The sequence below is a fragment of the Paramisgurnus dabryanus genome, chromosome 24, assembly GCF_030506205.2.
Source record: "Paramisgurnus dabryanus chromosome 24, PD_genome_1.1, whole genome shotgun sequence".
Taxonomy (NCBI): Eukaryota; Metazoa; Chordata; class Actinopteri; order Cypriniformes; family Cobitidae; genus Paramisgurnus; species Paramisgurnus dabryanus.
Genome location: NC_133360.1, coordinates 20,369,245 through 20,382,036, shown reverse-complemented (window position 1 = coordinate 20,382,036; position 12,792 = coordinate 20,369,245). Strand labels below are relative to the sequence as shown.

At 36.7% G+C, this 12,792-nt stretch overlaps 1 protein-coding gene across 5 annotated transcripts in view; it reads left to right on the top strand.

Moving 5' to 3' along the window:
• The window catches only part of LOC135740867 (ephrin type-B receptor 3-like), a 47,270-nt gene extending 40,037 nt beyond the window's left edge, over nt 1–7,233 (top strand). For 4 of the 5 annotated variants that reach the window (XM_065259407.1, XM_065259403.1, XM_065259406.1 and 1 more), the window contains exons 14-16: nt 68–261; nt 2,665–2,820; nt 4,224–7,233. In XM_065259407.1, coding sequence (XP_065115479.1) covers nt 68–261; nt 2,665–2,820; nt 4,224–4,332 — 459 coding nt within the window. In that variant the 3' untranslated portion in view covers nt 4,333–7,233. The remainder of the gene's footprint in view (nt 1–67; nt 262–2,664; nt 2,821–4,223) is intronic. The other variant, XM_065259408.1, reaches the window with a different exon arrangement.
• Nucleotides 7,234–12,792: the final 5,559 nt, after the last annotated feature.

Sequence of the window (12,792 nt, the reverse complement as noted above, 5' to 3'; positions counted from 1 at the left end):
GCCATAGTTGATTATTAAGGTTGACTAGTTGTGCTTTAGCTAATACAATTTCCTTTTTGTTTCATAGGTGATTAATGCAGTCGAGCAGGACTACAGGCTACCTCCACCCATGGACTGCCCTACTGCCTTGCACCAACTCATGTTAGACTGCTGGGTTAAAGAAAGAAACTTGAGACCCAAGTTCTCCCAGATAGTCAACACCCTGGACAAACTTATTCGCAATGCCGCCAGCCTTAAGGTGGTCACCAGCACACATTCTGGGTAAGGGCATGCATACTTAATAGTTGTTTATATTAATCTGTGAGATAAGGTATTTAGGGAACACACAAACCAATAAAATTTGCTATTAAGACAGCACAAGTTACTTTGGATGGTCTCTCCATATCATAAATGGAATTGTTAGCTTGCTAGCATGTTAACTTCTCAACTAAATAAGCTGTATTAATAGTCTGTTGACTTTGTGAGCTTGGCTCTGCAATTTCAGAATCAATGGAATAGACCAAATTCACAGAGGCATTTGAATTAGGAGCCAATTGATTTCGGTTCATTCTCAATTGACAAACTATAATGTAAGATGGGAAACTCTGGAATTATGGAAATTAAGATGACCATCAGTCAATAAAACACAGGGCGTTCGATCGATTTGCCTACGATGCTTGCGTTGGTCTACACTTATTATAGCCTTCTCTGTTTAAGGAATTTAATCATATAAACTACCTTCTACGTAGCAAACTGACTGTTAATGACAGATGTCAGACACTATATAGCTGGATTTGCTAATTGATCACCTTTTTTGCACAGGATTGATTATTTCAGTGTAATAGACAGTAATTGTAAAAGGCATACGGTTAGGATGTGAATTTTAATAGGGATTTGACCCACCTCAGGGCATCTGCTCTTGGGTCGTATGTCCTGAGGGAGGGCTGCTAACAATGGGGAACTAGAGGGAGCCACTGCGTCTGCTCTCTGTAAAGATCAGAGGATAAAGGAAGATTAATTAGTTAATGTAATGCAAAGGCAGGAATTGTTTTAATTAGCCAGTAACGAGATTTTAAAAGGGCCAATGGAGAGGTGGCCCTCCTGCCAGGTGCAATGAAAGAAGAGTGATGTGTGATGCATTCCCTTACTATACTGGGATGGTTTTGCCACAATCCACATTGAAAAAACAGTAACATTCTCTTGTACTTGAGTTAAAGGTTGTGCACAGATCCTCACCATTTGGTGTCCCTGTACAGCTTTTCCATGTTGCATCACGCCCAACATCCCGAAAAGGCCAATTTTTATTTAATTACAGTCAATTTTAGTCAAAAATTCTAGTTAATTTTTTTCGGTGTATGCAATGGTCCATGTACAGTGTGCATGACGCAATTTTCATCATTAGAAGAGTGCACGCGTACTGTACGCACACCGGCAGATTTTTGAAACCCTGCGTACATTGTATGCATAGGTCGCCAAATGCGCCTACAGGAGAATGTAGTATGTAGCCCAGAAGATGCATTCCATTTTGTCGCAATGCGCATGCGTCGACCATCTGTGTACACATCAAAACTGTGCAAGGCTGTGCGTTCGTTCATGTAAAAAAAACTGACTATATTCCGGGCTTAAGATGTGAGAGCCAGGTCAGCTCTAACAATGCTCTATTAAGAAAAGTTGCCTTTCAGGTTAATGACCACAAACCCTTCAGCCCTAAAGGCATGGGCTTATTAAAAATCACTCTTCCCATCCATCTACAGACCTTTTCGTCAATAGAGGCTCTGTTCGGTTCTTATTAACTTTTTTCTTCTGCTTTTAATTGTTAATTAATCTAATGCCATCTAAAGACAGGGAAGTTCAGCAGAGCAGAGAGCTTGAAGACAGCAGGGTATTTGCGCTCAAGACTTTGCCCTACTGTAACCACTGTCCAAATTCACTGTTGGTTAATACGACCCAAATCTGGGCATAGATCAAGTGTGTGGCTGGTTCCATTAACTGCTTAAACTGGTCCTACAAGTCAGTCATCTAATTTTGTTATTGAAGACTGGTCATAAGTCAGTGACATAAAAAGCTAGATTGATAGAAGGCTGATAAGCCTTAACTAGCCGCTAGCTGGTCAGACTAGTTCTTTATGCTTTTTAAAAGTTATACTTTAAGTTGATTAACCCAACTAGGACATGTTTCTTGATCAACATCATTGTTGATCTTGGAATAACAGTCTTAGCAACCAATCAAATATCTGGGACTTAAACAACACTCACGTCACCCAGTTATTTACCTTTGATTTCAGATCAGGGCTAGAATCATACCTATTGTTGTATTCCAGTAATGTTGATCCACCTTCTTGTCCTATGTAGATATATTACATGTTGCGTTTAAGCAAACAGTGTGTTTGTAATATTGAACTTGAACAATACACTTCAAGCAATTCATCAAAAGTTCATATGGTTGCTCTTTCACACCAATCCACACCCACTAAACCTCACACCGAGGAGCACCCAAAGCTTCTTTGAAGTTCTCTCAGACAGGCCTCTGCATGTCTCCAGCCAGTAAGCCACAGTGGCAGGTTCAGGCCCTACGGCAATGAGAGGTGGTGGTGGGGGGTTTGGGGGTGAGGTTTCGGTGGTGGAGGCCTGGCGTGACCTAACCCTCTCTCTCTCTTTTTATCTCCACTCCTCTCTTTTTCTGTAGGGCCTCCCAGCCTCTTCTTGACCGCTGTGTGCCTGACTACACCACCTTCACCACTGTGGGCGACTGGCTGGACGCCATCAAGATGAGCCGTTACCGTGACAACTTCCTAAATGCTGGTTTCGCTTCCTTTGACCTGGTAGCCCAGATGACTTCAGAGTGAGTGGCTAGTCATCAGTTTAAATTGTTCTCTTTATGAGGTGTTTCTAAATCTGGTTGTCATAAACAAATGAGTACCGTCCACTCCAGTAACTGACGAGAGAATGATGACATGAACTCCATTGCTTCGCTCCCATTGGTAGTCGCTCCTGAAATTCGGTCATCATTTGCATAAAGTTAAACTTTTCTAAACTTTCTCGCGTCACTGGACATGCCAATTCGGTCGCAAACTGTCACTTTTCCCCTCGTGTCCCCGGAAGTAACCAAGCTTCAATTTAAATGAATGAGATTGCGTCAATCTGCTACTTCTGGTCGCTGCTGTCTGAATGGGGTGTAAGTGTCTAATTAAAAGCGTCTAAATGTCTTCAGGATAACTTGAGCATTATTATACAAATGGAACTGAATAGCTTTGTTATAGGGATTCATATGACAACAAGTCTGAGAAAAATGAGAAATGCAATATTTTAGTTATTAGCAAATGTCAATGATACCGCTTTTTGAGCATGCGATTATTCTTCTCATCTTGTGCTTTTAATTCACTCACATTTCATTCACGGAAAATGTCATGAACAAAGAACTTTCCAAAGGTCACTGTCCAAAAACGAAATCCAGGATTTGTAAGTCTGTTAAATGTCTAGGCAGATGTGAAGCAGTTAAGATCAAATAAACTAATAAGGAAAAATATTATAAATTCATCATGCCCATTAAAGTGTAATAAAGGATGGAAGCAGGGGTAATTTGTTTCAATTTGGCAACTTGACAGGAAGACCAGTCGGTGCTTTTCTCCTGCTCTTAATGACTAGTAATTCTCCTAATGGGCTCCATTTATTATCATTTTATCCAACGCTGTTGTCCTGATGGGGCCAACGGAGTGAGAAGAGAGAAGAAACTTTTACATACTCGTACAGATGGGGGCAGACAGACAAGGCGCCATCACCTGTCGGCCGGCAAAAACTTTGCTTATCAGAAAACGATAAACAGAGTAAACAAAAAGTGTCTGAGGTCGTTTCTGTGTAAACTAAAACTCGGGGGAATGTATTAGATTCCCAAAAGTTTTCTTTTTTTTATCATTGTACAGTATAATAACTATCTGTCATGCGGTAAAATAATATATGTCTGTGGTTTAGCCATTAGCACTTGCTACCCGTGTTGTGTGAAAATTGACATCTGCTAGCCTAAGGTGCTAAAACTAGCAAATAATTGACCAACTTTTGACCTTCAGTCTGAGAATTGGCTTTTTACCACAAACTTGTCTCGGTTTAGTAGCCAAAGGGTGGGGCAGGTCTATTTGAACAACCTAGCCACAATCTGCTAACGGATTTGCTCACCTGTCCACATTCCCACGGGAGTTTATTCCTCAAATTTTCTGTAAAACTGAGGTATTTTGTTGTTGTTTTCTACAGAGATCTGCTACGGATAGGTGTGACATTAGCCGGCCATCAAAAGAAGATTCTCGGGAGCATTCAAGACATGAGACTTCAAATGAACCAAACGCTGCCCGTCCAGGTCTGAGTTACATCGGGCTGCAGAACTGTTTTACAGAGGAGCCAACGGACGACCCCTGACGCCTGATCATCTCCGCTAATCGGATGAAACCGGCTCGCAGTGCCTCGGACAACTTTTCTTTCCATGTTCCTGTTACGACTGCATTATTTTACACCCAACAGGATTAGATAAGATTATTTTGTACTTATTTTTAAGAATGGAGAGGAGAACCTGTATCCCATGCATGCCTCACAAGGCTCCAGTATGGGGTGGCATTTGCATGCGTGCGTGTGATATTTTCTTTTGTGAGGCTGGCTGGGACACGCCGTATCTCCAAAGCCTCCCACAATGCATTTCTCCCCAAAAACGGATTTTAAGGGGAAGACTCTCCGGACTGAAAGCTGACGTTGGATGAGATACTCCTCTTATAATATGCGTAACTTGAACATACAAGACAAAAAATAAGTGAATATACATACAGTGGACACATATGCGCAGAAATCCCTCCAGTGCTAGCAGATGATTTATTGTGTGTGTGACTTTGTGCATATTCCCCATCTTCATATTGAAGATGTTTTATTTAAAGGCACATGCCTCAAACAAGAGGGTAAGCCACAGGCGGGGACGGAGGATCTCACAGGACCCCGAAATGTCCACTAGGTTTAAACTAACAGAAGGACTTCTTGGAATATACCTGGTGAACTCAGGATGCTCAGATGTGTTTTTCACTACAGTAGATGTTTTCATTTTTTTTATGCTCTTCCTTTACTCTGCTTCAGTTGCTGTTCCATGTTGAGTTGACATTTAGCAGGTCATCAATCATTATATCAGGATTTCTTTAGCAGTTAGGACAAAGGTCAGTGATAAGTACACTGCAAAAATATTTTTCTTAATAAGTATGTTTACCTTGTTTCCTTTATCTAAGCATACTCAAAGCACTGTAAAAAAATAATAAGTTTAGGTATTTTTGTCATATCAATATATATTTTTATGATACTTTAACTTAACAAATTAAGTTAAACAATTTCAACTTGTTTTATAAGTTATATCACAAGTCAAAACTTAAAATAGTAGATTGAATTGACTTGCAAAACTAAGTTGTTTTAAGTTCATGCTTCATTGGAAAATTGGTAAACATAGTCGACTGCAATGTAACCAAGTCAATTTAGTTGAAATGAGACAGAAGTACTGATTAAGAAAATGAGTTTTTGCAGTGTTTAAGGTGTAAATCACTGGACCATCCCTAAAATTACTTAGTATGTGTGTCTGAATGTTTTAATGTGTACGATTGTGTATTTGTGTGTATGTGTGTGTGTATGAAATAGAGAGAACTTTGAATGATGCACATGAACGTGTCAGGTGTGGTGGAAAACTAAGGCATAAAACGAATTGTGACAAGGAGCTATACATACACAGCATATATAAATACCTATATGTAACTTAAAATATATAATTATATTTTATTTTAATTTCCCACGCGGTCAAAAAAAATTATTGATTTAATTTTCCCCCCAAGTCACCCTTCCAACAACAATGTATTAAAATGGTTTGATTTAAATTTTTAAGCCGCTGACATTCTTAACAAATGGTAACATTTTGTAACAAACGGAAAACAAATACAAAATAACAATAGACACATTGTAGAAACATTTGGCATGGTGACATGAAACCTCAGTGTTTCTATGATCACAGAGGAAGTTCATTGTAATTGTTGTGAGAGAAATGAATAGGTGTTGAACGTATAATCAATGTGGGGCCGATCCCAAGTAAATCTCTGCTATATTAAAGCTAAGCCTTTCCGTCACCATTACAAAGCAAGATCGTGCCAATTCTCGATATTCTATTGTAAAGTTCATTCATCGAACATTTTGTTCATATTTTTGAACTCCAGGATTTCCGGAGGTTTCTTCTAATGAGAGTTTTGCTTACAATGGTAAACACGCTAGAGCTTATATGACAAACAGGATACGTTATAATACTTCCTAAAACAGTCAAAATAATTGTCTTCCATATAGTTTCCAAAAATCCCAGTTCAGGCAGTTTACTCTTTTTGCACATATATAATATGAATATATTTATAACCATTAGGATGGCAGAGTTTAATGTATTAAAACCCATCACATACAGTAGGTTTCTGGACTATTGTACTGCATCTTGTGCACAGTATCCGAACTCCTGTGTTTGTTGTTCTTTTTTAAAAGCAAATGTTTTATAATTTGAATGATTATAAAGTTCCCCCTATTTTCTCCAAGAGCTCCATGTAAAAATGTATAAAAATGCTGAATTGATTTATCTAAACTTTGCATTGTTTGGAGAAATAATTCAAATGTTTGAAAGCTCTTGAGCTTTATGAGCATCTGCACTGCTTATGTTTAAGAGGTAAACTTAGCTGCTTTTGTCACATTCAATATGACAGTGTATTCTCTCATAACCGGATATGAATGTGTGAATGTTTGTATGTTTCAGTATGTTAGTGTTTGGTAAAGGTGCTACCGTCGTTTCTTTTATTGAAGCAATTTTGGAACAGAACTTGCATGATTTCGGTTCAGTATACTTGTGCCAATAGCCTCCCAACATCTTCTCTATCCTCCACTCCTACAAAATCTATATTTTCCTTTTTCTGAGTTATTCTTTTATATTAAAATCGAGCAAAAAAAAATCTTTTTGTTGTTCAAGCAAGTAAAACTCATCACATCGCAAAATCACTGAACTGAAACAGCAAATTGTCTTCTGAGTGCTTGTACTTATACTGAGGAAAGCAACACATTTCATGATCATTATTGTTTCTCTTTCTTTATTTTTTGAAAGCATTGAGATGTATTTAATGGTGAAGACAAACAAACAAACGAACCAACAAACAATTAAATAATGCATTCTTGTAGAAATATTTTTAAAAAACCCTTTTGCAATTAAATTATTTAAGAAATACATGTGTGTGAATTCTTGTGTGAACTTAAAAGTAAATGCATATTGATGTGTTTAGCTGTGCTTAACTTCAATCGCTTCCATTGTTTTGCACTATCTGGTTTCCAGACACGTTGAGGCCATTTTTACCAAACAGAAAAGCCTGGGGATTTTTTTAAAGACAGTCCACTGTCTATAAAACACTTTGCTTTGTATTGGAGAGGTGGCTTTGATCTTTACAGGTCAGGGCACCTGCCTTGCAGATATGGATCCTGTGAGAAAGTTTGGAGAGATCATGTGTTTCTCAGACTGTTTACACTGACCTTAAACTGACAAAAAACTTTTTCTTAAAGGGATAGTTCACCCTTAATTTACTCACCTTTATGTTGTTCTAGGCCTGTGTGAATTTCATTTTTTTTTTTCTAATGAACACAAAAGAATACATTTTTATAAATGATGAAAAGCAGACAGCTGGTGGAAACCATTGATTTCTATAGTAGGAAAAACTATAGAAGTATTGTGATAAATGATGATGAATATATTTTGATAAAACATGGTAAGCATAAATGTGATGGTTCCTGCTGAATTCCATAGGATAGTTTTTTTCCTACTATGGAAGTCAATGGTTTCAATTCTCAAAATATCTTTTTTTTGTGTTTATCCAAAAAAATAAATTCATACAGGTCTAGAACAACATGAGGATGAGACAATTATGACAGAATTTATATTTTTGGGTGAGCTATCCCTTTAAGCATTTTATCCAGTACAAAAAGTATCCAGGCAAAATTGTGCATATGTGATTCTCACGAAAACTTTGGGAAACATCAACACTGACATATTTTCAAAATGACATGACAAACCTGAAAGAACATAATTTGGAGATTCTGCACATGCATTTAAAATCAAAGTATTATGCTTCTATTAATTAAATTAACATTTAATAAGCATCTGTTGCGGTAATGATAATCAAAATGTCGTGTAAGCATTCTGACAAGACAATATTTCAAATTAACTGTAAAAAAAATGATCTTACCTGGTAGCCATCTTGAAGTAACTGGTCCATGTGCTTGGTCACTCAAAATCAAACTTTATTAAAATTCTGTATGTGTGCTTAAACTGTTCTCAAAAAGTGTTGTGGAGGATGAGAACATCAGGCATGGACACATCATTTTCCTAATTTTTCTTCATTATTATTATAGCCTACATGAATATTCAATAAATATTTTTTCTGTCGTCTAAAGTAGTATAGCAAAACATCCATTTATTTTTTTCTACATATTTTTGTGTTAATTTGATTGAATGACAACATAACGCATGTTCAAACACAGCCGGACACATTGCGCTAATGAGAATTTCAGCAGAAAATGAGATAAAATTGACAAATTATAAATTATAAATGTTGAAATCACACATTGTGCAACGTAGAACACAGTATTGTGTTAATTCTGATGCTTTTTAATATTACTATATTACACATTTTATAGCTAAAATCATTAGTGCCGTGGTGTTTCAATGGTTTCGTGAGAATCACCCATATATATAAGAATTAATTTACAATTACATTTGTTGTATTATCCTACTAGCAAATTGTTTAAAAATAAATTTCTAAAAATAAATTGCCAACAAGACAAAGAAAAATAAGTAACTACATTACACAATTTAGCCTCTTGTAATAATTTTATTCACTTTTTATTTAGTTTTTGCTGGCATACAAAGTACAAATACAAGAAAAGCTATTGGTTTCTCATGCAGCTATAATTTCCTTTACAGACAAACCAGATTAATTAAAGGGGGGGGGGGGGGTGAATGCTATTTCATGCATTCTGACTTATTAACATAGTTTAAGAGTTGTAACCCTCATGTTAAACATAAGCAAAGTGTCAAAAAAGCAGTTGAGTATTTCTGGGGCAAACTCGCGCCTCCTACAAGTTTCTGAAAGTTTTTTTCAAACAGGGGTACCCATTACGACTGATTGACCCCATATTCCTTTATGGGCCCTATCCACTTAATAACTAATAATTTTTAAAAGAATATTTTTACAATAATACAATTTTAAGAAACCTGCTGCTAAAATAATCTCAGTCATAGTTACTGCTAACTGTTTATGTAGTTTCCTAGAACTAGTGAACTAAATGTTAATTTCATATCTGAAAATACAGAACAGTATAATACATACATGTGTGGTGTTGATTTTCTCAGCAACAATGCAATTCTATAGACTTGACAGAGAGATTTTTTGGGTAAGGATGTTTGTCCTCCCTTAAACTCATCATCTCTCCTGTCTGCTTCCCTTTTCCTGCTTTGCACAAAACATTTCTGATGTCCATCTACAGGAGCCAATAGTGATTGAGTCAAAATAAGATTATCATTATTATTTAGAAACTTTTATTTTAGTTTTGTCAAGTTTTCGTAAGCTAACTCAATTGCGTAGCGTCACCTGTACTTTTGTATAGGCTGTGTGTGGCTGAACGTACAAAAATGCGGACATGAATTTGTGCGTGCACGCCTCAGGGCGACTGATGCTTTGCTTTCATGAATTGGGTAATTATTGCATAAAAAATTACATTGCATTGTAACAAACATAACTACATTGCACATAGATCAGTTTTTGCTGCGATTATCTTTGTACTGTAAATGAATACACTAGATCAGTGGTTTTCAAACTAGGGGCCGGGGCCCCAAGGGGGGCCGCGAGATGGTGCAGGGGGGCCCCAGTTTTATGAAATTTTATGAAATACATTAATTTATCATGAATTCTGTGTAATTAAACCTTAAAAATTAGGCTACTAACCAAAAGCAGTACTTTTTTGTATAATTTAATGTTTTTTTATTAAAATTGTTGTCACAAATTTTCTTTGGGGGGGCTGCGAAGGAATGCACCAAACACAAGGGGGCCACACGCTGAAAAAGTTTGGGAACCAATGCACTAGATAACTGCTAAAATTTAAACTCGAGATTTACACTGGGGCACAAAATTTTGACACTGGGGCACGTGCCCCTGGTGTAAATATGATTTTATTGTCTTCCAAAGCATGTTAATACCACATTAAAACAATAAAATTATAAAAAATATATACATATAAACAGACAGCTCACAACTATTTAGATACTTCTAGCCACACTTAGAAATGTTTTTTTTTAGGACCGGGACTCGATTAAAAAAATTAATCTAATTAATTAGAGGCTTTGTTATTAATTAATCGAAATTAATCACATATAAATATTTGACCTGAGAACATTGAGAAGTTATTTTTTCACATGGATTTTTAGTATACCATGAATAATGACTGAATACATAAGCTTAAGCAACAAAATATTGTTTATTTTTGTTCAACCAAGTCGTTGTCGGGCTAACGTCCACGCTAGCTGCTATATGTTTTGCATTGAGATGATACTTGAGGCTCGATGTGCTGCGGTGATATGTGAATTACTTGTTGCATAGCTTACACACAACCATGCTCTTATCGACGCTTCCATCCGTTCGTTTTTTTTTTTTTATTTCCCATCCACGGGGCCAACCAAAGCGATCTCATCAGCTTCTTCGTTCATGTTCACTGTGGTTTGTTGTAGTCTGAAGTCATGAAAGCTAGTTGGTGCTCCAGTATAATCGGTCCGCCGAAACTCATCCAATGAGAAATGTTCCGCGGTGTTTAACGCGTTATTTTTGTGTAATTAATTAATCTTAATTAACGCGTTAAAGTCCCGGCCCTAGTTTTTTTATTGCATATGATCACAAAATATCAAAGCAAGTTACTTTATAAAAAAATAGTTTATACCACTTTACAAAATCTACTAAACCTTTTGCAATTACTAGTAAACAACTGGTCTCAAAAGGGTTATAGTAAATGTATGATGTCATTCCACCTTCTCACATGTATTCAAGGTGAAAAACCACAGCTGTAGTTCATTACATTATCTTTGTACAGGTTCCATTAACATATGTTTTGACACAAAGTATCCAAATACATTGTAAACAGTGTCAGGCGCAAATTCAATATATGTGTTCAGGGTGTCGTGTGTTGCTTGTCATTTCAAAATATGTGTTTGTTGCGTCATGTAAACCATGTGCATCAGGCGTCTATACAAAATACGTGCCTGCTGCACATGCGTCGAAAGGGTTTATGATAAAAGAGATGCTCATGTTCACAAAATCCTTGCAAGACACTCACTTAACAGTAAACTCTGATTACACATGAGATTAAGCGAGTATCTGGCAAACGTGAGTGTCACTTCTATCATAAACCCTTTTGTTTTGGCTTATTTTGACAAGACACATGATGCACAAGGTTAACATGACTCGCCGATCACATATTTTGACACACAAATTATGGGCTAAATACATGTTGTTGACAAGCTTTGCATCGTGCACCTTGAAAAAGAAGTCACCGGCCACCAACCGCTATATGGTTTTACCATTTAAAACCTCACAAACATATTTTTCTTTAATGTTTTTTTATAATGTCACTTTCTTTTTCTAATAAAATGACACTGATACATTTTAAGTATGGCTAAGTATTCAAGTTTTCTAACACATCTTACATAATTCGCATAAGTTCTTCCTTTAGCACTTAGTGTATACGCTTAGAGGTCCTTTAAAGACATATCACTGGTTGTTGCCTGCACTGAATGGGGCAAAGGAAATGATAATAAAAACAATCTCACCAAACCCAAGTCTGCAACCGTTCCTCGGGCCCTACTTGATAATAGATTCAGTTAGGCAAGCCCTGACAGATACCATGGGGTAAGAATGTGATGACACAGTGCTTGTATTGTGTGCTATCTCTTCAATTTGCAATGGTAACCAGCCGCTGTTAGTCGCTGCGGTGAGAACCGTGACATTACAGTGGCTGGCACTCACACAAGAGCTGTTGTCAGATTGGAAAAGGAAGCAGAGGTGTCTCCAAGTGGGATAACCACATGTCGAATATGGCTAAATGTTTTGACAGCAGCAGACGGAAGACGCCATAAAATGATAACCCCTTTATTGCGGAGGTATTTTGTGTTTACAGATACTTCTGAGAAATGATACTGTAATATATTGATCTGTGTAACGTCAATATTACTATTGCTTATGCTAAGGGTTAATGATTAGAACAAATCTTTAATACTGCATACTAAACTTTGGTCTGTGACTAGAACATTGATTAATAATACAAACATAATTTACATTTATGCATTTGGCATAAACACTTAAATCCACTTTTTATCAGTCCTTGTGTTCCATGGGAATCAAACCCACTAGCTTTTGCACTGCTGATGCAATGCTCTTCCAGTTGAGCTACAGGAACAACAACACAAAACTAAAAACTACATGAATAAAAACTAATAACAGTGAAAACAGTAAAAATCAGTGACACAAGCATTATAATGCATTTATGTTTATATTTATTATTATTTAAAGCACCCCTAATCAATGATATACTAATGTTATAGTAAAGCAACATCACACCAGCAACAGTGCATTATGTGCATTAATGCATGAACCTGATGTTTTCTGGGACTGAATGTATGAAAAAGTAGGGAAAATTATGCAATATTTCTTTAAAATATGATAATAACAATCAAAAAGTGCCCACGTTGTAA